The sequence below is a fragment of the Lipophrys pholis genome (genome assembly GCF_963383615.2).
Source record: "Lipophrys pholis genome assembly, chromosome: 18".
Lineage (NCBI taxonomy): Eukaryota > Metazoa > Chordata > Actinopteri > Blenniiformes > Blenniidae > Lipophrys > Lipophrys pholis.
Window position 1 is genome coordinate 13,719,819 of NC_137646.1, and position 25,132 is coordinate 13,744,950.

Below are 25,132 nucleotides of genomic sequence, written 5' to 3' on the forward strand. Positions count from 1 at the left end.
GTCAGTTTTATGTCAGTGACTTTGTAGCACCTGTATATGGAAAAAAGAAAAAAAAGAAAAACAACAACAACCAAACCCCATGTTAAGTCATAATTTTGAGATACGAAGTCATATTAAGTCCATAGTTACTTGCCTTTCCACCCCCAACATGGACAAAGTGGGCCGGTCCAGAACCAGAAACTCTTTCAGTTCAGTACTTTATTGACGGTCCCTGCATAGAGCGAGCTGTTTCAAGTAACTCTTACATGCATGTCCGACTTTACCCTGGAAAGTTTTTTCTTTTTTTTTCTCCTCTCCCTTGATGATGAACCGTGGGCGTCTGAAGAAGGTGCAGAGGGAACACCAGGCTGGATCTGATGCCTCCTCCGACTGAGACAAGCCTAATGACGCAACGGGTTTACTCAATACAGCTCCAAATTGTGAGGGACAGGATAACACTTGCAGGGTTTCCCACGTTTCCTATGACCAAAAGCGGACTCAGTACTCTGAAAGTGACAGATATAACGTGACAGCCAGGCGCGCGGACCCCGTCTCCAGAGTTCAGGAAATACCTTTCTGCGGATCAACAGATGCGCGCTGTCAAGATGACATTCATCGTTTTTCTCCTTCTGTCATGTGTTTTCAGTGCAGAGACGGTGAGTTTTACCCATCCCCTCCTCATCTCTGTGCGCTGTTGTGCGTGCGTAAAAAGTGAGCCAACTCTGATGGAAGTTTTCTCACTTGATTGCAGCGCGCGTCATTACGCAGAAGAGAAGCGGCGGCCACCGAGGAGCCGCACGAGGAGAGCCAGAAAGGTGGGTTTTTTTTTTTTTTTTTTTTTAAAACTTCATTCCTGTGTTTAATGTCGATGGGAGCCAGGGAGGGAGGGTGGAATTCAGCTGGAGTGGCTGTGGAGGATGTTGCGGTGCGTAATGAGACGCTTTTCGCGACTCATCATGTTCACTGGTGGTTTGGTGGTGCCTGTTTTGTTTCTTCCCCACCAGGTGAGCAAGGCCAGAGGAGGTTAAAGTAACGTCTCATCTCGGGGATCTTTATGTCCTACTGCTACGCTGATTTCTTTTTTTCCTCCAGCGGTACTTGTCCTGTTAACACAGGCTGCCTCTACAAAACAAGGCCAGCTGTATTTGTGAGGACCCCACTCACTTCACGTCTCCCGTCTGCCCTCTCAAAGGAGACACAAACTCTTGTGTATCTCATGAAAACAGCCTCCATCCCCCCCACTCATCCAAATTCCTGTCAACTGTTCAAGTAGGAGGATTCAAACTCTGTTTTATTCGTCACATCTTCCACTTTGGAAGTCACCAGCCCATCACAGTGATCACTGACTGTCACACACACTTTGACACAAGCTGGCAGCAGTTGTCAGTGTTTACAGTTTGATTCCTCGTGGTGTGTGAGCTTCTTGTATGGCGGTTGAGATCATTTGTGTGTGGCTGTAACTTATCAAGCACGTTTGCATACGTCTAAGCCAGATTTATGGCCTATGGTTCTGGAGCCCCAAGTGTAAAAATATACATTTATCTTTTTTTTTTTATTAAGTTTACATACCAGGGTCATTTTCAAAGGGGCTCTTAACTCTTGGCTGAAAAGGGGATTTAAATGTAAGTACAAGTAAAATATGGGGAAAAAATAGCTAAAAACACAAGAAATTGGAAAACAATTTGCAAAATTTCTTAAAAAAAAAAAGCCCAAATTGTTAAAACAGCTAAAATGTCAAAATAGTTTGTAAAAAAAATGCTGATAAAGAGTGAAACCACTAAATTCAGGTAGAAAGCAAGTCAACTGTAATGAAATGTTCACTATGCAGAATTGTAATTGAATCTTCATGAATGCAACAGAATAGAGAGTTTTTTTGTGGGTGTGTATCAAAACTATATATGATACTTCACAATCGGAGTTTGCCTCGTTTTAAACGTGTTTCACGGCTCCAGTTAAACGTGTTGTGGTGGAAATTCACTAAAAATGGCTGTTTTGGTCATAAAAGGTTGAAGACGTCTGGCCTATCGTCTATTTTCCAATTGAAAATATTTTTCAATGTATTACGCCTTATTGAATGCACCTTGCTGTTTGTATATTTTTCTGTATTCGGCCTTCAAGCAAGGTTATATCAGTAAATAACCCAGTGTACCTAACAAGTACACTCAAATCTTTACTGCCAAATCTAAACTGACAAGGAGTGTCTGTTTTCTTCTGTCGAATGGCGACGACGTTCTCTTCTCCTGCCAGTTCTCACCACGACGGGCCGAGAGTGTAAGTTCCCGTTCCGTCAGGGTGGAAGGATTCATCATCACTGCATCACCGTCCTGTCCCCTCGACCGTGGTGAGTCCTCATTAGCCGGCGCGTCTCGTTCAGTGTTTTGGTTACGCAAACACAGTCGCTATTGTGTGTGTAATCGAACGTCAGATAATGACGCAAGAAGCGCCACAGTGCGTCTGTACGTCACCTTGCACACCTCGTCATCATGTGCTTCTGGCGTAATCTTCCAAAAATGTAAAAAAATTTAAAAAAAATTCCATCATGCGAGGCGGCAACATCAGGGCGGATGAATCCAGAGTAAGTGAGGTGTGTCGTCGCACCTAATTACAGCGTTCAGTGATGAGGGATTCACGCCACAGTGCCATCCCGACACGCATTTGAATGAGGTAACGAAGTAAGAGGGTTTAATAAACTCGCCCCGTGATGGTTTTATCGTTCGCGGCCGTTTCCGCAGAGACACACGAGATAAGATGTACAAACTGCCTCTAAATCTACAGCTGCGCTTTACGTCACATCGACTGCTTGGCGCGGTTTATCCTCGGGGCTGTATGAACAGCTGCCACAGTAAAACCATCACGCCGCAGCTTTTATTATTTTTTTTATTACCTCAGATTGTGACACAGCAACCAAATCTCCTTTTTATTATTTTGGAAAAAAAAACAAAACCAAAAGAAACAACACAAGACTTGCTGAAGGGCTCTTTCAGTCATGATTACTTGGACTGGAGACAGGAAGGGTGGATGCCAGCAAGTCGGAGCAACGTGTATGTAATTATATATGGGCCAACAGCTCGGGTCCACCTACACGTCAAGTTCCTGCAACACGACCCCACGTGTTCCCGCGGCGTGCTCGCCGGCCCGCCGTCAGTCAGGTGAGCGGCACCGCGGAATGCGGATGAGACGTTGGCGAAATCCGTGTATGATTGACAGAGGTGGTGTGGAGGACCGGCGAGGGAAAGGTTATTGAGGGCTTCTCTGTTCTGGCTTGTTTCTGTGTTTCACACATCTTCCACCTGTGCCAGGTTACAATACCAATATACAGCGTATATACAGGTATTCGCTCGCCTGCCTTCATAGGAACTTGCGTGGCATCCCATTCTTAAACAGGATGTAATATGATGTGGGGTTTACTCTTTGCAGCTGTAACAGCTTCAACTCTTCTAGGAAGGCTTTCCACAAGGTGTCGGGAGTGTGTTTATGGGATCTTTTGACCGTGTGTGTCCTGGCTCGCAGTCTCGGCTCTAAAGGTTTTCTATCGGGTTGAAGTCAGGACTGTGCGGGACAGTCAAACTGGACCGTCCATGTCTTTATGGAGCTTACTTTGTGCACTGGTTCACAGTCATGTTGGAGCAGGAAGGGACAAGCTCCAAACTGTTTCCACAAGGTTTGGAGCATGGAATTGTCCAAAGTGTTCCTTTCGCTGGAACTAAGAGGCCGAGTCCAATCCCCCCCCCCCAAAAACCAGCTCACACCATAACCCCCGCCTCCACCAAACATTAAACTTGGAAGGTGAAGTTTGGCGGTCTGCGTTGACGCTGCAGAAAGTCAGCGAGACCTCCGCACACGCCTCAGTATCTGCTGAACTCACACTGACTTTTCATGGCCGACCACTTCATGGCTGACTTGCAGTTGTTCTTAATCACCTCCGCTTAGTTGATTGTGGAATACTTAGGAGCACGGGAATTTCCTGGCTGGACTTATTGCACAGGTGGCATCCTATCACTGTACCACGCTGGAATTATAAGAACTAACAATAACTCTCTCTCTCTCCATTGCATGATGTCGGGTGTTTGAGGTTACTGTTACTTCCCTTGCTATTAAAAGCAGTGCACAATTCCTCCAACACAAATTAGAGGTATTATTATATTTTGACGCGATAATGATAATAATCGGTGTGTTCAGTTTCAAAATGGATGAAACTCTGCTGTATTTCAAGGGTAACCCTGCTGGATGTTTCTGCTTCTCTTCCGCAGGTGCTCCCTCACACATAATTTCGACCGGGACAGGAAGTGGGGCTACTGTGTCCCGGAGGAGACGCAGACAGACGGTGAGCGCTGCCTCTTCCTCTCCCTCCGATTGTGGTTTTTGAGTCGGCTGTTGACTCTGTTGGGTTGTGTGACAGATCCGTGTCAGGCGAGTCCGTGTGAGAACGGAGGGACGTGCAAGCCGATCCCCAACAGCCGCTCCTTCGAGTGCGTCTGTCCCGAGACCTTCGGCGGGAGACTGTGCCAGCAGAGTGAGTAGAATTTTCTATTTGCGTGTTGATTTTCAGTTTTTTTGTGCCGTTAATCCTCCATCCGAGCATCTTCCGTACTGATTGGTCCAACCCAACCCCCTGAACAGGACACCAGACCATCACAGCAGAAACACTCTACAGTCATTTCCTTTAAAACTGGTTCGATTATGTAGCACAAGAAACTAATTTAATGCTTCAACAAAAGCAGGAATGATGCAAGAAAAATCTTCATTCCACAATTAAAGGTCAAGGAAACGGTCCAGACTCACACACACACACACACACACACAAAGAGAATTGACAAAGACAGAGGGGCTGAAACAAGGGAAACGACAGACTGGGAACGACTTTATGAAAGCAAGAAGACGAGCTGGCAGGAAACTGAAAGGCTCGTTACCAAAACAATGATGCACAAGATGGGGAGAGGAAAACCAAAACACGAAGGGACAGGGAGAAAGGAGAAACACAATACAGCAGTCGGAACACAATGTGCTCATGAAAAAACAAAACATGATCATGACCAGACCGGCACTTTTCTTACTGAAACATTTTAAACTTCAGGGGCCACATACAGATTAATTTCATCTTGAAAGGGCCCGACCGGTTAAATAGTGCCATATTAACCTTCTAATTTTAATCCAGAGGTGTCAAACGTTAAACCAGTGGGCCCAAACCTGCCTGCCAGAGGCTCAAAGCTGTGTTGTCAGGGTGAGTTTGTAAAAACACCCATAATGCAACAGCTCTAGGAGACTTTAGGCACTACTTTACCTTTCCGGCCCACTCTACTAAAACGTGTTTGACACCACTTCTTTAAAGTGTGCTTGCAGTGCCGAAGAGTAAAAACCTGAATGATGTTTCTCCTGAATGAATTGAAAGCTGAATCTGCTCCTCTTTCTTGCATCAGTTCACCGACATCAACAGGCTAATTTCAAATCTTAAACCCTATTGAAAGTTATATTCTTCAAAAACAGCAGAAAGACACCATCAACTAATTAGTATATGATCAGATTTTTTACAAACGTGTGTAAAACTTCCCCAAAATCACACATATTTCCAAGTTTTTAAAAAGTATCTGCGCTTATGATATATATATTATTAAGTACTACTTCCCATAATGCAATGTGTTATTTACAGAAAAAGTACATTACATTTGACACGCTGGTTCATTGACTGTAGGTTTAAATGTAGATGCTGTGGCTTGCTGTAGATTTCTGCGTACAGTGCAGCTGTACAAGCACATTTTTCCAAATGTTTTAACATAAATGTGTCACGGGAATAGAAGATGCTCTGCTAAAGCAAAGGACCAGGCACTACTATATCTACACATCTATGAGATGTCATTATAGGTTGTCTTGACAATCCCCACAACCACGTCTTATTCCCTTCAATTTGAGAAAATCAACTTGTTGACTTTAACTTTAAAACACGTCTCGCCTCTTTCACCGATAAACCGAAGTCGTTTGGATTAGTTCATTTAGTTTGGTTGAACTGCGGTTTTAAATGACACCCACTCCTCACACGCGGTGTCTAAATCACTTTGCTTTGAAAGCCATTGAACGGTAAACAACCAAACATGGAAAAAAAGACACGGAGGGGAAGATGGTTTGCGTCTGGTGCAGCTCCAGCCATCAAAACGACGCGCTCCGTGCGCCCCATTGAGCGCTTCAATCTCCTCTCACGTTACAAACCGTTGCCTTTCATGTGCCGCCGCGCCGGGGCTCTGCAGAGAGGTGCCACGAAACCGTACACCTGCGCTATTATGACACCGGAGAGTCTTGGGGACGGATTCACCTGCGTAATGTGGAGCAGTGCACATGTGCGGCGGGGGAAATCAAGTGTGAAAGAGTCCGCTACACAGGTAAGACGCGCTTTCTGCTTTTGTTGGGATGACGGGACTGATACTGGATTTCAACCGCTGCTAATATGAGCAAAGTCTCAGTCTCAATATGAAAGACGTGACCTGAGGAAACATGTACTGTTTTTTTTATTCTTTTTTTTTATTTCACGGCTTCATTTCATGCTTCAAAAAGCACAAGTATCAGGTCTCCTCCCTTTTCTTTTCTTTTTTCTTTCTTCTTTTTTTTCTCTCCCTCCAAAATCACCGCCTCGCAGGAGATATGAAAGGCGGGCCCTGCCCTTTCTTTGATCGCGGCTCCATAGTTACAGGAGTAACTGGAAGAAAAGAAAGATTATATGACTCACTGTGACTCAGGAATAGCGTTTTAGGAAACACCCCATGGGTCCATAAGGTGCTTTCATGTCAGTGATGGGGAGGGGTGTTAGTGGGCCTTTAACAGGCGAGAGCGAGGCGCTTTCATGCTCCGTCAACTGAAACTGTTTTGTCATGCCAGCGGCCTCTTATCTTATGTGTCGCGGGAGAAAGAAACTGCAGGTTTTCCTTTATGTTTTAGCTGAAACTGGACAATAATTGAGGTCCTTCTTGAACTTTCCGGCCGAGGAACTTGGCTTTCTGTGCGTGAACTCACCTGCCAAAGTATTTTGTGTTGAGGCACAATCCTAATACAGATGTGCCGCCGCGCTGTCCAGACATATTTTTCAGATTTGGCATTACTTACTTGTATGTTAGTGTTCATAATGTGCTTTTTCCTGCATTTAGTCAATGAATTAAAGTTGAATTTGTTCAAGAAAACATCAAACACATGCAGACAGTCGCTTTTTGGACGGATGGCAGTAAATTCACAATCTGTACGAATCTGATGAAGTTCAGTTGGAGGTAACTATATCATACTCCCTACAAGCTGCAGATGTGTTCCTATAAGATTACAATAGCAGGGATTTGCATTCAGCAATATTTTGACAGAACGTTGTATATTTTTTGCTTGTCGAGCACAAAAAAAAAAAAAAAGAAATGAATGAACGACTCCAGGCCATGATGCTTGTTTGCTGTTACCCAGCAAGTCACAAACTCTGTTTATCTTTGGTTGCTCGACATGTTGCAGAGCTCCTTTCGCCACAAACCAGCTGCTTGCTGCGGAAAACTAATATAAGCAGTGAGAGCGAGCCAACGGAGAGACAGATTTGTACTATTGTGATGCTTCAGAATGAGCTGAAAGATGTGAAGAAGGTGGAGTCTGGGGCTCGGAGGGAGGGTTGCCAGGTCTGAGAGAAGATAAAAACGGCCATAAAATCACTCAGATTTATCCCAACGTCAAACAAAACTGACTCTCTGGTATCATCCCCAACCGTATGTTCTAGATATTCTACAAATAAAACAAAAATAAAAACACAAACCCTTAAAAAAGTCCACTGTCATGGTTGGTGGAAACAATAGTTATTTATGTATAAGACATGAAATAGACAGTTGATCATCTTACCTTTACAGGTGTCAACTGTGCAACTTACAAGTTTGTTTCTGCAGGTTTAACACGTAATAGTCGATGGTAGAAGCTAAGCTTTTGAAATAATGCTCATCTATCTGTCTGTGTGTGTGTGTGTGTGTGTGTGTGTGTGTGTGTGTGTGTGTGTGTGTGTGTGTGTGTGTGTGTGTGTGTGTGGCCTCTCATGTCTTCAGTGTGCCGTACAAACCCGTGTAGAAATGAAGGAACGTGTCGACTCATCACGTCTACCGGCAAGGCCGTGTGCCACTGCAGAGGCGGCTACAGCGGACCGTACTGTAACTTTGGTAAGCGTTGTCATACATTTGACATGTTCCTCTGGGTAAAGTGCAGCAATTTAAGATCATATGAAGCACTGGCTGAAGTTTAAATACAGCGGTTTGCTTGAAACACTGTGTTCTCAGCGCCTCCCCTCTTTGGGTGTTTATCATAAGTGCGTGTCTATACAGTGCATGCTTATGCGTGTGACGGCGGCGGTAGCAGGTGAAGACATGAGCGAGCTGCTCAGCCTGCGTTCAGCGGCTGCGAGTGTGTCATTAATGCACACGGGGGGGGGGGGGGGGGGGGGGGGGGGGGGGGGGTTCTTTCAAAGACGCGTTCCAGCTGAGTACAGAAAAGAAAAGCGAGAAAAGAGATGTGTCATCATGTAGATATTCATCAGCACGCTGACATTTCTTGATTGTATCGTGTGGAAACAAGAAAACTTTTGTGTGTGTGTGTGTGTGTGTGTGTGTTTGTGTGTGTGTGTGTGTGTGTGTGTGTGTGTGTGTGTGTGTGTGTGTGTGTGTGTGTGTGTGTGTGTGTGTCTGTGTGTGGTATGTGCATGCGCAGAGCCAGAGGCAGAGTGCTATAACAGCAGGGGGACAGGTTACAGAGGGGTGGTGGGCACCGCGGAGTCCGGCGCCCGCTGTCTGTCGTGGAACTCCGACCTGCTGTTTGATGAGCTCCACGTGGGCACGGTGGCTGCCTCGCCGCTGAGAGGCCTCGGGGAGCATGCCTACTGCAGGTGTGTGTGTGTGTGTGTGTGTGTTTGTTTGTGTGTGTGCGCACGCTTCAAACATCCTACCAAACAGCTGCTTCAGCACATTTTTCACCGCGTCATTTGGATTCGGGTGGCATTCACATTCACTATTGAGACCGGATCAAACCGGATCAAAATGTCACACAGTTGCACCAGCTGCTGGTTTGGGGGTGCTGTCGCCTCAAACAAACGCTGAACCAGAGAGGAAGTAAAGAAGAAACACGGCTCATTGATTGGTCCAGACCGAAACCTGAAGTTCCGCCACATTCGCCTGCGGGTGACTAGGCTAATTAGCTCGTGGTTAATAAGTAGCCACAAACAACCGCGATATAGAGTCTTCAGACAATAAGCACCTTTCTCTCTACTTCTTCCTCTCTACTCCTCGTCTGCTTCTTCTGATTTGCACGGTTAGCTTTGTTTGTGTACTACCCAGAATGCATTGCACACTACGTCACATCTTCTCACCCCGCCTGCTAGAGTTGGTGGCCGTGTCGACGTCGCCAAAACAAAGCAGTTTTTCCCTGAAGAAAACTCTGGTCCGGATCAAACAGGGGAATGTGAACACGCCCTCAGTGTCTTGCAGGAATTACATACTTAACATCAACCTCAGTTCCCGTAGCAGTGACATTTATCTACTGGCTTTTCAAATTGCATGAAAAACACTTTCTCTACATTGGGTTTTATTACGAAATCTTCAACTGGAAAGATGATGACGGAAAATATTAGTTTTGGGAAAACTTGTTTTGGTTCAGATACCGTATGTGTGAAAGACAACATGTCTGCTGTGGGCGCCAGTGAGTCTGTCCTGCGCAACGTTGTCGCGGTCATTATTGAGTTGGTACCAACACTGATGGGTATGAAATGAGAGAAAAATCTGTGTGATGTTTGATGTTCTGTATGAAAGACGAACAGCTTGAAATGTTGTCAAAGTTGGTGATGTGCAGAGAAAATGCTCTAAACATTTGACTTTTGTTTCCTCTTCGCATAACCTAAAATATTATTGAATAAAACAAAACAAAACTGAAAAGATTATAGAAAATACTGAAATGCAATAAAACACTCAGAATGCGACAACGATAGGGGAAGTTTTTTTAGACATTATTTTGCAGTGAAATGCACCAGAAAGTTTCATTAAAATCGGCTTTTTGTTGAGATTATAGTCATTTTCAATATTGACATTTTCATCACATACACTCTGCGGCACATTCATTTAAAGGTTATTATACAGCCTGTCATTTAAAACACACATAAAAGCTTTAGAAACCATCGGTGGTATTATTGAACAGTAAATCTTCGGCTTGTTGGGAGAATTGTGTTGCTTTTAAAGGGAAAGGAATGAATGGAATCCTCCACAAGATGCTGAAACATACAGTTTGTAAACTGCATGTAATAATCTAAAAACTATATTGAATGCAACAAATTAAACACGATAAAATTTAACCAAGAGTGTGATCACTTTCACTTTCAAAACTTCTGAGCAACGTCATTATCAAACCCATTTTCGAACCAAATCCCATTAAAAACTCAATCATCAACTCAGAGATACTCAGTACTAGAGAATCAGAGTACCCTGCAGTACTTAGGCTACTAATAATATTTATGCTGCACTTGCCATCACGAATACGACAAAACATGAAATTTCTCAGGCTGCGTGCGAAACTGTTCACCAGAACTTAATAATAAAAATCCTGTTGTTTGCTGCGGTGACAGCCGGCCCATCACAAAAGCCAGATTTCTCTCAATTCTATCGTTCAAGCTGTAAGATCCAAGTCGTTACCCTCTGCTCGTAAAAGCCAGCTGCCCCTTATCTGTGAGCGTCCTGTGCCGACGCTCGTGACTTATGTATACGAGCCTTCAAACGGCTCGAAAGCGCGGCGAGTATTAAGGAAGCACATGTTGAATGCAACCTGTCAGCGATTAAAAAGGAAACTGGTCTTATCGCCGCCACATGCACCCTCCATCCAACTGTTGCTGTTTCCATGGCGACCGTGCAGCCATACGAGATCCCCGCAGCGACTGGTATGTGTCCCAAAATGTCCCCGGCATCAAAGAAAAGACGATTCCACGCTGGGAGTCGGGACTCGCACACCGACCGGGATGGATCCCGTTCACCTAATGCTGATTTACCTCTAAAGAAGTTGTTTTATTGCAGATTGTAAATCTCAACTAAATGTGAATAGTAAGAAAAGAAATCATCTTGCAAATGGCAGCCTTGTTCTACCTTTTGGTTACTACATTATATGAAGTAGGTGCATCCATTACTTGTGTACATTGTGTGTGTGTGTGTGTGTGTGTGTGTGTGTGTGTGTGTGTGTGTGTGTGTGTGTGTGTGTGTGTGTGTGTGTGTGTGTGTGTGTGTGTGTGTGTGTGTGTGTGTGTGTGTGTGTGTGTGTGTGTGTGCAGAAACCCAGATGGGGACAAGAAGCCGTGGTGCTACACACTAAATGACAGCGCCATCTCCTGGGAGTACTGTGACGTGCCGTCCTGTGTGATGCCTCTGTGTGAGTACACAGGCCACAGGGAAGGAGTTTGTTGTTGTTGTTGTTCTTAGTATTTCTTGTTGTATTGAACTTTTGATCATCGCAATTTAGTTGTTTTTATCGATGACGAACTGTGTTGGCATGAGACGACGTGCCATTCTGGGGTTAAATCGTCCTTTAAGCTCCCATTAGTTGTTTCTACTTGCACAAAATCCCTATTATTGTTCTTGTCGTTTACATAAATGAATCTTTTCTCAATGTATTTACTAAGCGTGGCCTTGTAAAAGGCTTCAGTGAAAAGTCTGAGATCATCTGCACTCCCAGCCTTGATTATTTGATCAGTGACACTCAAGAAATGCCTCCACATTCAGTTACAAATCAAGCACCGGCGATACAGACAGGAGTGATTGGAACATGCGGCTGAATCACGCCGCACTCGAAAGTCGTGTTCAGCCAAGTTGATTGGCTCGGCATGGGAAAACCTCAATGGGATACTGGGGGGGGGGGTAAAGAAGTCGTGACTCACGCTGAATCAACATGTCATGTCAGGTGGAACCAAATGTTTATGTGCTGAGTGGGATTAGTTGGCTGGCTGACACAAGGCCCTGGGGTATGAACAGAATTCACAAACTTTCCCCATCTGCCGTGCACCTCCTCGACTCATGACCCCCCCCCCCTCCAAACATCAATGCTTCTTTCTTGCAGGGGGATTTCAACCAGCAGCAAAAGCAAAAAATGTCAGAAGAGGTATTTAAAACTAGTATAGTAGTGGGTGATGGTTTAGCTCAGGGGTCTGCAGCCTGCGGCACTGCAGCCACGTGTGGCTCTTCAGCTCCTCTAAAAGCAGCTCCGCGAAGCTTTGAGAATAAAATAAACATTCTCTTTTTATTTTTTATTTTATTTGCATACCACACTGATTTTCAAATTTCTAATCTCCAAACGAAAAAAAAAGCCAAATGAAGTAAAACGGCTTAAATAGTCAGGATACATAGAACAGCTAGATTAAGGATAAAATAGCTGAAACTACTCAAAAAATTTAATAAAAACTAGAAGCATAGACTAGTATCGAAAAAAGGGAAAAAAATGGAAAAGTTGAAAAAATATACCAAATTTTAAAATATAAAGAAAAAGAAAAAAGAAAATAGAAAGGAAAAACTAAATTAAAGAAAAAAGGGGGAAAAAAATTATAAATTTTCAGTAAAAGAAAAAAGGAAAAGTGGAAAAAAGAATAAAGGAAAAAGGAAAAAGATTTTTTTAAATTAGAAAAAAAATGCGAGTCCAGCTCAAACTGCTTTAACTATTAGTAAATTCATAGTGGCTGTAAATAGCTTAAGCAGCTAAAATAGCCCTTATATAAACTGGCTAAAGTGTGAAAATCCAAGCAAAAAAGAGGAAAAATCAAAAAAAAAAAAAGGCTGCAAGAGCTGAACATTTAATAAAGGATATATTAAATTGCAGCTATGGCACTTCATAATTGCAACCCGCAAATTTATTTTCTACATTTCAGATAATTAACATGTCTTGAGGCGCCACACATTTTATTTGGTGGAAAATCTCAAAAGCATAAAGGTTGTGGACCCCTGGTTTAGCTGTTCTGTAGCTGTAGGCAAAGTTTAGTTTATCGGAGAAAAACTGCTGCGAAGCTTTTAAATAACTATTCTGTTGTGGGGTTTTTTTTTTTCAGCTTCTGCTCGAAGGTTCAATCCATTCAACGTGCCTCCTGTGAGAAAAGAAAAACCCTCCAAGCGGGGTAAAGGTCCGACGTGTGGGACCAAGCACAAGAAGAGGCTGTCGGTTGCCCGGGGCCGGATACTGGGTGGAAACTCGGCTCTGCCGGGGACTCATCCGTGGATGGCGGCCATCTACATCGGACAGTCAGATTTCTGCGCCGGCAGTCTGATCTCCTCCTGCTGGATCGTCTCTGCAGCGCACTGCTTCTTCCGCAAGTACGGAATGATTTCACTTCAGCAGTGTCACAATGTCAGGAGTAATGCTTTTTTCTTTTCAAAGTTCTGTGATAGTTTTTTTTTTTTTTTTTTTTCTTTAACTTCAGGCTCCAAACCAGTTTTCATGAAGACTCCCAAAGTAGGAAAATCAGAAACATTTTTATGGCTTTTCTAATTCTGTTCAGTCAGCAACTGAAAGCAGTTTGACTCAACAATGTAACCGAATTAGTGACTAATGACAGGATATTTATTTTCTATTTAAGTCTCATTCGTGACTCTGCAACCTTTATGACCAGAAGGGCCATTTTAGAGATTTTCCACCATTTAAAGATTTGTCTGGACAAATCGCTAATTATCTGAGAAGAACATTTGCAGGTTGCTTTAAGGAAGTGCCATAGCTGAAAGGAGTTTTTGTTGACAGTTTTAGAGATTTTTTTACACTTTTTCGCTTGAATTTTCCCACGTTAGCCAGAGTTTATGTATCTGGGCTATTTATAGCCACTTTAGCTATTTATAGCCACTGTGAGTTTTCTAATGTTGGAACTGTTTTAGCTGTACGAGCAATTTATTTATTTTTATCTTCTTTATAAAAAAATGTTTCTTTTACTGAAAAAAGCGACACTACCAAGTATAGTCATATTAGTTTGACGATTGTTTTCTCTATTATTTCATTTTTTGAATTGTTTTAGCTATTTCATCCTTTCGCCCTCCCCTTAACTGTCCATAAGTGTGAATGTGAGTGTCTGCCTGTCAGTGTTCGTCCCTCGATGGACTGACATCCTGTCAACCAATACATATTGACCACAGCCACAGCAGCCTGTTTACGCGCCGCTGTGGGACGGATCCACCAGGGTTCTGTTCTGTTCTTTGGCTGACCTTGAGTAGGTGTGACTCCAAACGAGGGTCAGCCCCGAAAGAAAAGCGTCAACCTTCACGCTCTGCTACAAATACATGTTCCTACATACATGTCACCACTTAAAACACAAACAATCCAAGATTTAAGGCCAAGGACACAAAGAAATAATCCAATGTCCTCACTTTTCTGCGCGCGGTTTCTAAATAATTAGTTCTTAGAAAACACGAGCAGACAGTTTAAGATTCCCTAAAGTGTTTTCTGTTGGCGTCGCAGCTGTAGAGCAGGTCACCCCACTACTCAGAAGCCAAGAGATTTAGAGGCTTTGACCCGCCTCAGCATCGCAGCTTTACCGACGGGCTATATTTAGACAAGAATCTGGTTCGAAGAACACCTAAAAATGTCTCATGTTGTTTACATGTAAAAGCATGCACGTCCCTCTGATGTCAGTCTGCAGGCATCTGTCACCATCCGGAGGTCTTTAGCTGCAGCGTTAAACCATTAGATTGGAGCGTTTCAGCAGATTTTGTTCTGGAACCCGCCGGTGTGAATAAACAGTGGACCAGTCCTTTCTATGAATTGGTATAAGTGGGTGTTTTCACTTTCACAAAACCAAATGTAGCCCTTAAACCATGCTGTGCAACCAAATTCTGTTTTGATTGTAAATGTATTGTTTTAACTCTTAAAGGAGACATATCATGCTTTTAAATCCTTCCTTTTTACATATAAATCATACAGTTGTGGTCTATACAACGCGAAACTGCAATGCTTGGGTCTGAATTCCTCATTATTATAGCTCCACAGGCCCCTTTTCAACCCCTTTTCTGATGCGCTTCTGAGAGCAACTCGTTTTGGGGCGGTCTCTTCAAATGCAAATGAGACACTTCATACCCCTCCTCCTCTCCAGGTTGCAGAGGTGACACTCGGTTCAACGTCACCCTGTTCGGCCATCTTTGTAGTTTGATAGAACAGATACAATTATCTAGCGGCGCAGAAACTTTATATTCACACATTATTTACAAAATGTCAACAACGGAAGATTTGTCCATCCAGCCATACATGTTGGAGCCAGAGTCGGACCCGGCGGAGCGAGATGAAAATGACGATGATGCACCTACAGAACAACGTCTTCATATGGATGTAACGCAATGGTGTGTTACTATATTTACACTAACTTCTCCATCCATGCCCACTACTACAATACTGCCTGTATTACAACGACTATTTAACACAGAAGTTACATTATAATCTAAAACGAGCACACAGCGCTAACATATGAAGACGGTGCAACTGCTAATGCTAACAAAACAATGACAGGGACGTCTTATCATCACACTTTTTAGCGTTATATACAGCTTACCGAAGTGCTCTGTTCGTCGTCTCCATAGATAGAAGGAACTGACCGCTCAATCAGACGAAGTCTTTCGGCAAATCCTTCTTTATACTGGCGGAGGTTGCTGAAGCAGTCGTCCTTAAAGTGATTCGCGCACACAAAAATGACCTTACCCACAGATGTGGGTACATTTCTGTGAAAAATAAAACTCAACCAGGCACTTCGAAAAGGTTCTGATGCTGGGAGACGGTGTAACGAAGCTTGTGGGTTACTACATCCAACAACCGAACATTTCCACTTATCCTCTCGTAACTTCGGTTGGACTACAAAATCGCAGCGAGAAACAAAAATGGCGGATTGCTCGAAATGTCGATGTCCTAATTTGGCAGTTCCGCTGAGAATACTGTGACGTCATTGTTCAAAAAACGTAATAGAGAATAGAAAAATCGAAACCGATCGCAAAATATGACCAAAATAGAATATAAAGATATCAACGGAGCACCTGAAGAGACTACTTTGAACTTTTCTGTACTTCTAAACACTCTAAATATACAACAAAATGCATTTAAGGGCTAAAAAAGTGGATTTAGCATGATATGTCCCCTTTAAAGAAATTCTGCTTCATTTCAATCGGCCTGTGTTTTATGTGGAGTCTGCAAATGGACCAAACGGTCCTGCTGTAATTTAAATGGATCAACTTACAGAGAAATCTGGGTCTCTTTCATATAATGTGTTTGTTTTGATGAAAACAGGTGATTCAAGTAGTCCCAAGAGTAGTTTGGTTCCACGTCTGCTTTGGGAAGAGTCCAGTTTGGTCTTAAATGGTCCTGGCGAGGTCTAAAAGTGAGAGAGCGTCCAGGAGGAAGACTCTGGGTTTCTTTATGGAGCCTTAAGGAATGATAGGTTTTTCTATACAGAATGTTTTGAAATGTCCTGTTAACATTTAGAAAGTGAAGTGAAATTGAACTTTTCAAACAAGAATTGCAAAGTGCCGTACAGGAGATGGTAAACAAACGTTGCTTCTACTGCCTTCAGACCCGCGTCAGTGCAACTGAAAGTAGTGAAAATAAGGTGCATCATTTCATACTGCACCTTTACACACAGCGGAGTCAGCTTTTACACTATATATGGATTATTATTATTATTATTATAACATTCCGCTGTACCCGTATTCTAACATAATGAACGGTACTGCTACACATGGACATCTCCAGGGTCGCGCACCGGGACGAGTCAGAGGAGCGTCCCAACTTAGTCCGCAACTAATCCGACGCAATGAAATGTTTTTCATTTCAATAACCCAGTGATCCTGTGTGTAGAGCAAATACCACAATGACGAGAGTGAAGCTCAGCCTGCTCGCCATCTGGCTGGCCCTGTCCTCTCCTCCATGTCACTTCCCTGTTTTCTTTCCTCTTATTTCCCATCAATCACTGCTGCAGCCTCCCAGTGACGGCTCACGGCGCTGCCAAGAGAAATGTTGTGGTGAGGTTCATGTCTGAGTTCCTGTCGACGTTTCTGTTTGGGAAATGTGGTTGAAGCCGGTGTGAGTCGGTGGCGTATGATCGGTTTTTGACGCGTCTCTGCGTCTGTCCACAGTCCGCTCAAGTCTCAGATCCGCATCGTGCTCGGACAGCACCACTTCAACGTCACCGACTCCAACAGCCGGACGTTTGGAGTGGAGGACTACATCTTTCCCAAACAGTTCTCCATGTTCAATCCAACGCTACACGACATTGGTAATCACCACACACACACACACACACACACACACACACACACACACACACACACACACACACGCACACACAGGCGCGCATCATGTCATTAATGACTCACATAAACTTGGAGACCTCCTGGCCTCGATCTGAAACACACACACACACACACACACACACTCCTCACTGTGTGTGCACAGCTGTGCGTCGCCAAACAGCTGTGTGAGCCCCCCCCCCCCCCCCCCCCCCCCCTCAAACACACCCACACACACACACACACACACACACACACACACACACGGGGTCAGGTGTGGCCGTTTCACGACGCAGCGGAGTCTCCAAGTCTACCATTTGCTCCACAAACCTTCCGCTGTTTCTGCTCCTCAGTGCTCATCAAGCTGAAGAAGCAGGACGGACGCTGCGCCAGGAGAACCCAGTTCATCAGGCCCATCTGTCTCCCGGACAAAAGCACCGCCTTCCCCGACCACTTCTGCTGCGCCATCAGCGGCTGGGGACACAGACATGAGAGTGAGTGACGGGGACGTCGCCGCGTCGCCCTGCCATTACGGCTCCATCACAACGGCCATTTTTACGTTGCACACTGGAAACGATCGTAGAGGGAAGATGAACTCTGACGAGTAAATTTCACTTTCTGTTAATTTTCTGTGCGTGTAATAAAAACACTTTGACATTTGGAGAGGGAATCTGTTCTGTTTAGTGTGGCTGAGATGATTTCAGCATCACACTCGTCACAGCCAGCCACTGATACAGCGACTTAGGATGACAAACAGGAAACTGTGCACACGGGCCCCAAATAGTTAGTTTTTTGTCTCTCAATGTAAACGTGTTTCATTTCACAGAGGTGGAGAGGTACGCGACCCTCCAGGAGGGCGGCGTGCGATTAATCAATCACGATGATTGTCGGAACCCGAAGGTCTACGGCAACCACGTGACGGCGGACATGATTTGTGCAGGTCTGAAAGGCTGTGTGGACGCGTGTCAGGTGGGGAAACTCTTCTTTTCTTTTTTTTTTTACAATTATAATACTGCCACCATCTAATCTTCTGACTTTATGTTACTCCCTTTTAACAAACATTTCAATCATGCTTATGATTCTATATATCGATGACAACCATATAAAACATTAAATAGTGACAGTAAACGCAGTGGGTGCTCTTTAAAAGTGTGAGAACTTTTTATTGCAGATATAAATAAAGCATTGTACTCATAAAGTGTTTGCTGGATGAGCTTTTAATGAGTCATACATGTACTATATTACAAAATCTGTTACAGAAATTCCGTTAACCTTTGATTTGCTGGTTCTCCGCTGCTCCAGTCTCCAGACTGCTCAGGAGAATCGGACATTTTGACCGACGGACTAAATAAACTCCCGGAGCCAAAATATCTGCTGCTCTCCTGCCTCAGCTGAGGAGAGGGTCGATGTCCGAAAGCCGACTTGAGCTGTCAGACTAATGGAACAACACTTTAGTTGGCAGCAGAGATCCCCCCCCCCCCCCCCCGAGTCAACAGTTGGGGGAAGTTAGTGAGAATCTCGATCTGGAAGTTTCAGTGTGCATCACCGAGACTCCTCACTCACATATCTAAACTCATTCCCCTGAAATGAAATGTCCCAGTTGGCTGTTTACTCCACGGACCGGTGCCGTTTTTAGTAATATATTGGGTTTCAAGTGTGTGACTCAGCGGTTTGTCTGCCTCCGCTTTGATTCGTGTGTTTGTGTGTCTCTGCTCCTTGCGTGTCCGCAGGGCGACTCCGGCGGTCCGCTGGCTTGTGCGAGAGGCGACGTCAGCTTCCTGTATGGGATCATCAGCTGGGGGGATGGCTGCGGCCACACCGACAAGCCCGGAGTTTACACCAAAGTGGTGAATTATATCGACTGGATCAACTCAAAGATCAAACGCAAACCCAAGGCGTCGTGAGCGGGACTCCGGAGTTTAGTTCCTCAGATGTTTTATAGCAGGATTTTGTAGTTTATTTTTAATTTGTGGTTTATAGTTTATAATTGTAACTGTGAAGTTTTTTTGGGGGGGGACTGAATAAACCTTTGATGACTTGATAACGCTTCAGGACGGCTGCAGATAATGAACTCAATGCTCCTATTTGGTGGTCCGCTCATGTCTTCAGGAGGATTTGACTTAACGTCAGTGTGCTTTAGGTTTTGTATTTGCAGTAGATTTACACACAAAGATCCTGCGTCTTATGGCCTCTTGTCTATTGAGGAGCTTTTCAAAGGTCTTAATGTAAAATATATTGCTAAAATATTCCCAAAATATGTTTGCACAGTTGTTTAAAATGTTGCATATTTAAGAATCATATGAAGATATCCTCACATTATTTCAATAGTTCCCTATATATTTATGAGATTTTCATCTAAATCCAGTGTCAGGAAATGTTGCAAAGTTGTTAATTGTGTTCTGTCATTTAATTATCCAATAGTCACCAATATAATACACCACACCCAATAAAGAGAACAAGATAAAGTGTGCGAATGGGCTCGTTTGATAAGGATGAGCAAGAATGAAGGTCTAGCGTTTAGTGAATGTATGTAATGAACTGAAGAAGCTAATTTCATCATGTTGCCACGGTCGCAGGACTACATCTTTCTCACCTGTTCTCCATAAAGAGCAAACTTATGCAAATGGTCCAATAAAAAAACACACCTTCATCGACTTCCTGCATTCCTGCTGTTTGTTCAAGTTTCTTTTATAAACAACCTGATGCTCTCGTGTGCACCCTTTTCTTCACAGATTGTCACTTAAAGTAAAACAAATATCAAACAGTTTGTGTATTAATTTCTTTATCTTGTTTTTGTCAGTGAAGTTAATTCAAAGGACTCATATGATTTCTTCATGTCCCTCTGTTAACATTAATAGTGGGCAGTTCTCTTCAGTATCACTAGTTTTAACTTAATAAGAAGGCTCTTCAAAGTTCAACTGAGACGTTATGCAAAATGAGGACGGCACAATTTTGAAAGGCTTAAAGTGATTGAAAAAAGGCCAGATTCTATAAACTTCCTCTTTAAGAACATTCAGGTTGGACTTTCATGACGTATTGTGCCTGTTTAGTTGGTGATTGACACTTACAGTTAATGAAAATGGCCCATAGTGGAATCTCCACTAATTCTATCAAAGAAAGTACATATGCTTAAAAAAAGAAAAACCCTCAAAACCTACTTCAGAATCTGACTTCTTGTCTCTGAAGCTTTGAATATGAAACCTACGCTCACCTGTGGAACAAACGTCCTGCTGACACACTCACTTCTTTTAAATCAGGATTAAACACACTATCATTTGCTCGTAATAAAGTTTGTACTTTTTTAAAATCTCCTTTTTTCATGTCTTTTAATTTCCATTTTAGTACATTTCCTTGCGAAGCAATGTGAATCACTTTCTGTCTGAACGCTGTTGTTTAAATAAATTTGTTTAGTCTTACAATACAAATCTTATAATCTTAAATTTCTCAGCTCCTGCGGGATGTGACGCAATTGTTGCCCCCCCAACTTAAAAGAAATCTATTGATCTAACAATACTTATTTATATGCACCTTCTTTGAGATTTCTTCGTGTCCTATAGTGCTGATGAAATGTGGTATTTATGGTACGTTAATCATGGTGTCTTACAGTAGCAGCAAGATGGCCCAGGTGGCACACACACACACACACACACACACACACACACACACACGCCGTCATGCCATTTTCCATGTGCCTTCTTCCTCGCTGGGGGCGAGTTTGCGCCCCACAAGCCGCAGGCAGCGCAGCTATTTTGAAAGTGACCCCTCATCTCATTCAGGCAGCGACTCTGCAGCTGTCAGGAACCATGACTGAAGATGACGGATTCTGTTGTCGTGGAGGGATATGCCAGACTCCGAGATGGGAAAAAGGTGTTTTTTTTGTTGTTGTTTTTTTCCCCCCACATATGATTTGCTGACGGATATGGCTGCACTTCTGCAACTTATTTACATTTTTCTCCCTCTGTGCCTAAAAAAAAAAAAGTTTGTTGTGTTTTGTTTCACAGTGGAAAACTAGGTGGCTGGTTCTGCGCAAGCCCTCGCCAGTAGCAGGTAAAAGAAACCTCGACGTTTTACCGAGCAGATTCCGAACACCTCTCCACGGGGAGTTGTGGCTTTGGTGCGTAAATACGCACGTTCGGTGCGCATTTTGGGTTTGTTCGGTTGTCCCGCGTGTGTTTGTTAGTTTGGTTCTTCACGAGGCCTGTTTGTGTTTCCCCGTATTGCGCCTGTGTGTGTGTGTGTGTGTGTGTGTGTGTGTGTGTGTGTTGTTTTTAATGGGCTCATCTATGGACTTGTGAAGATATGCCAAGAACTGCGTTGAAAAGAGGTGCATTTATTGCTATTTATGGGACTTAATGGATGAATTGTAAAGAAGATAAAAACGCTTTCAGGTTCAGCTTTTGCCTGTTCATTCGACTTCGTTCAGTTTAAAGTGACTCAGCGTATTGGGTTTTTCTTTTTTTAAGCATATGTACTTACTATACAGACTTCAGTACTTTTTTTTTTTTTTTACCAAAACCCTTTACCTCGCAATTGCACTGATAAATAAGAATAAATATATGAAGCCTTATTGACAGACATTGCAGCCACCAAACCATTAGATTTTCTCTGTTGCTGTTTGTTTATGCATCAACTGATACATGTTCTGGACTTCAAATACAAGTATTTGTTTCTCTAAATCAATGTATTAGTTGTCTTTCCTCTGTATCTTGCTACGAAGATGTGTGTACTCTTCCTGAAAACGTAGTGTTTGTGTGGGAGGCTGCTCAGCCCAACATGCTCCACTGCTTCAGGTTCCTCACATCTTTGATGTTGGTGTTATCACAGCTGCCCTGGCTCATCCTCATACCTCACTGATGTGTGTTAAGACGTGGAAGGACACACACACACACACACACACACACACACACACAGAATGTTGTTTCGTCCGGAGACGCTGATTGTTTGACGAATGTGGCTTCTGTGGAGAGAAATACATCTTTTTTTTGTAAAAAAGGTACTAAATAATGTGTGTTTTTTATTTCGCCTCGTCGTTCTGCCAGATTGCCTCGTGCTGCTCGTGTTCAAAGACAAATCGGAGAAAGTGCAGGGCAACAAAGAGAGAGCGAGCGTCACTTTGGAGGAGCTCTGCGGCCTGGAAGCCGGACAGTGGTACGAGGGCGTGGCCTACACTCTGGCCATCATCTGCCTGAATCAGACCGCTCTGCTGGGCTTCGACAGCCGAGAGGCCGTGCAGGCGTGGGACGCCCGTCTACGGTACAGCCTCGGAGAAGGTGAGGAGGAAACACCCCTTCTCACTGTACAACTTCAGTGAGAATAAGCACTTGTCTTTCAAATGCATACGCAGTGCATACAAGGACTAAGGTGCAGATATTCCAAAAGTGCTCACACAAATCTGACGAGTTATACTCAAAATTAAGAATTTAGTTGGTCAGATCGTCCATAGCAGAGACACTGGATCTGTTCTGTACTCTGTGTTTACTGGTTTACTTTCAGTAATGTGGGTCCACAGTTCCTCCTGCCACGTTTCACATTTCAAAACATGTACGTTCTCTCTGATAGATGCGTGAAAAGATTGAACTTTGTATGTGTCATTGGTCAATTGATGGAGTTTGACATTTGGGACAGTTTTATGCAAAATACAGAAACTTTGTCAAAAATCTAACTTTTACTTCTTTTTTTTTTTACGAGGAAGTCAAACTTTGAGGGTGAGAGCTGAAGGTTGCCAGAGAAATAAATACAGAACTTTATCAATTATTTTGGGCAATGAAGTGTTTGTATTGGGTTACCTTGTGCCCTCGTGAAGAGGGAATCGCTTCCTGAATGTAGAAGTAGCAACCATCAGACGTAGCAGATGTTAATAAAGCTTCTGTCGTCAAATAAAAACGGGTTTTCTATTAAAGTTTGCCATTATGCTTAAAGAAAACTTTATTAACTTGCTTTGAGGTGTAACTTTGGATTGTTTGTGAAGCATCATTTGTATAATTCTCCTGTGTTGTTCAGCGGATGAATGGGAAAGTCACCTGACCGCAGTGTCCTCCTGTATCCACTACAGTGGTTAGTTATTGGTCCCAATAGCTGCTTTAATAGGACATTTATACATATTTCCAGATGTAATAACCACTTCTGTCCTAAAACAGTTTTTCCCTGATTGACTGTCTTTGTCGCTGGTATAGATATCCTTAAATTTCCTGATTTTAGCACATGTCTCCCCCCCCCCACCGACGTGTGTAAACTCACTCTGTATACTGTTATGTGAGTTACATGAACAAATAGAAGTTATTAATAGCGTCGGGGCTGCTCGGCAGGTGGCGGCTGAATTTTTTTTGAAGCGCTAACAAAAACGATGTTGTTGGAGCTGTGATGGGAGAGAGAAGAAGACGGAGACAAATTGCTCCGCAGTTGTTCCGCCCAATTTGGGCTTGTTTATCTTGAAATGTTGGTTTGAGCTTCGCGTGCACCTCCTGTCTGTCCGGGCACGGCTGCGTGTCGAGAGATAAACGTGTGTGTGTGTGTGTGTGTGTGTGTGGCCTCGCGCCACGCAGCGAGGAGACATGACACCTGCCGGCGTCTGGCTGCTCGGAGCTTTTTCTCATCTTGTGCGACACCTCATGAATCTCTCCTGACGTGACGGAAGACCTGCTGTGGTCAGCCAATATCTCCTAATTGATACCCTAATCTATTTTATTTATTTATTTTTTAGCTTTGCATTGCTTGGAAGTCGTACCCACAAACAAACACAAAATTAATACACGTCTATTTGTAGTTTCTCTTTTTTTTTATTAACGTCGCAGATGTTTGCTTGATCTGCACTTTGCCTCACTGGCTTCAGTCTCTGTGCAGCTGCTTCTCCTTTTAATTTGTGAACGAAATCAAATCCATGCTGATGTAATGTTTGGGAGAGGACACTGTGGTTTTTATAAAAAAAAAGAAGAAGAGAAAATCTCTTGTAAAGTTTTACTCCCAACTTGTGTGTGATCGACAGCGGTACACGGACCATTGCTGCAACCACAACTTTCAATGTTACTGCTCATTCCTGTACATGAAAGTCAAATATTATTGTGACACGTGACATCAGACTTGTCAAAATCGTTTTAGTTCAGGGGCCACGGACAAAATAAGTTCACATTGAGTCGGCCGGAACGATAAAAAAGAGTATACAAGATGGAAATGTCTATATTTTTTACAATTACGACCAACAATGACAATAATCTGAACATAAAGCCAATTTTAATGAAACTTTCTTGTGCAAAATACAGTGAAATGTCCCCAAAAAAACCTTCTCCTGGAGCTGTTGCATTCTGGGTGTTTTTACAAAACTCACCTTGACGGCATAGTTGTGGGGCTAATGCCTGTTTTCTGTCTTTCATGACACCTGGTATCTCAGCTCGGGTCTCAGTGTCGTGTTGTCGCTACATTTGAGAAATTTGCTAAATTAAAAAAAAACAAAAGTTTGCTTTTGCCGTTTTTATGCACCAAATGGGGAGAATTTTACACAGAATGACCCGGCCGGTTTTTGAACCTGCATCGTCTCGCTGTAATGGCCAAAGTACTAACCGCTGCATCTGAAAGCGACTAATTCATCCATACAGGTGCCGTTGTGTCGCTTTAATCATCTTCGATTTCAGGTAAAAGTACGTTCGTATAAAAGTTCCTCAAATAAAAGTAAAAAATTGCTTTTCTCAAAAACTTTTCACAATACTAATCACTTAAATTTTCTTGGAAAATAACAAAGCACATTCTTCTAGTAAACATTAAACTAGAATAAAGTAAAGCAGGACTTTTCTCAGTTCATAGAATAAACTTTTTAGTTCCAGAAATGCACTAATTAAAAAAAACAAGAGTTCATACTTGATATGTTTATAAGGAAAGTAGACCAGATTAGGCTAAATGAGGTGAATTAC

The 25,132-nt window shown here is 43.2% G+C and overlaps 2 protein-coding genes across 4 annotated transcripts in view; both read left to right on the plus strand.

Annotated features, from left to right (window-relative positions):
- Positions 1-215: 215 nt before the first annotated feature.
- On the plus strand, positions 216-19,893 carry hgfac (HGF activator). 3 transcript variants are annotated; one of them, XM_080486213.1, is made up of 14 exons: positions 216-635; positions 731-794; positions 2,227-2,320; positions 4,230-4,303; positions 4,379-4,492; positions 6,219-6,350; positions 8,025-8,135; positions 8,680-8,854; positions 11,273-11,370; positions 13,034-13,295; positions 17,079-17,218; positions 17,585-17,725; positions 18,058-18,200; positions 18,962-19,893. In XM_080486213.1, the coding sequence occupies exons 1-14, from the start codon at positions 570-572 to the stop codon at positions 19,133-19,135; spliced, it is 1,788 nt and encodes a 595-aa protein (XP_080342339.1). In that variant the 5' UTR covers positions 216-569; the 3' UTR covers positions 19,136-19,893. The 3 variants fall into 3 exon arrangements, with proteins under 3 accessions (XP_080342339.1, XP_080342338.1, XP_080342340.1); XM_080486212.1 differs by having other exon boundaries at positions 309-635; positions 4,230-4,492; XM_080486214.1 differs by lacking the exons at positions 8,680-8,854; positions 11,273-11,370 and having other exon boundaries at positions 309-635; positions 4,230-4,492.
- A 1,151-nt stretch (positions 19,894-21,044) lies between these two features.
- LOC308123951 (protein Dok-7-like) overlaps positions 21,045-25,132 on the plus strand; it is a gene marked incomplete at both ends in the record, with an annotated part of 34,994 nt that continues 30,906 nt past the window's right edge. Inside the window, 3 exons of the mRNA XM_080486701.1 lie at positions 21,045-21,098; positions 21,233-21,278; positions 22,271-22,501. Of these exons, the coding sequence (XP_080342827.1) occupies positions 21,045-21,098; positions 21,233-21,278; positions 22,271-22,501 (331 nt within the window). The remainder of the gene's footprint in view (positions 21,099-21,232; positions 21,279-22,270; positions 22,502-25,132) is intronic.

What these genes read in the sequence shown, in the direction of transcription:
- hgfac (XM_080486212.1), top strand. Translation starts at nt 570, where the DNA reads ATGCGCGCTGTCAAGATGACATTCATCGTTTTTCTCCTTCTGTCATGT. An exon ending in GCACGAGGAGAGCCAGAAAG is followed by an intron (nt 795 to 2,226) that starts GTGGGTTTTTTT and finishes TTCTCCTGCCAG; the next exon opens with TTCTCACCACGACGGGCCGA. An exon ending in CTGGGGACACAGACATGAGA is followed by an intron (nt 17,726 to 18,057) that starts GTGAGTGACGGG and finishes TTCATTTCACAG; the next exon opens with AGGTGGAGAGGTACGCGACC.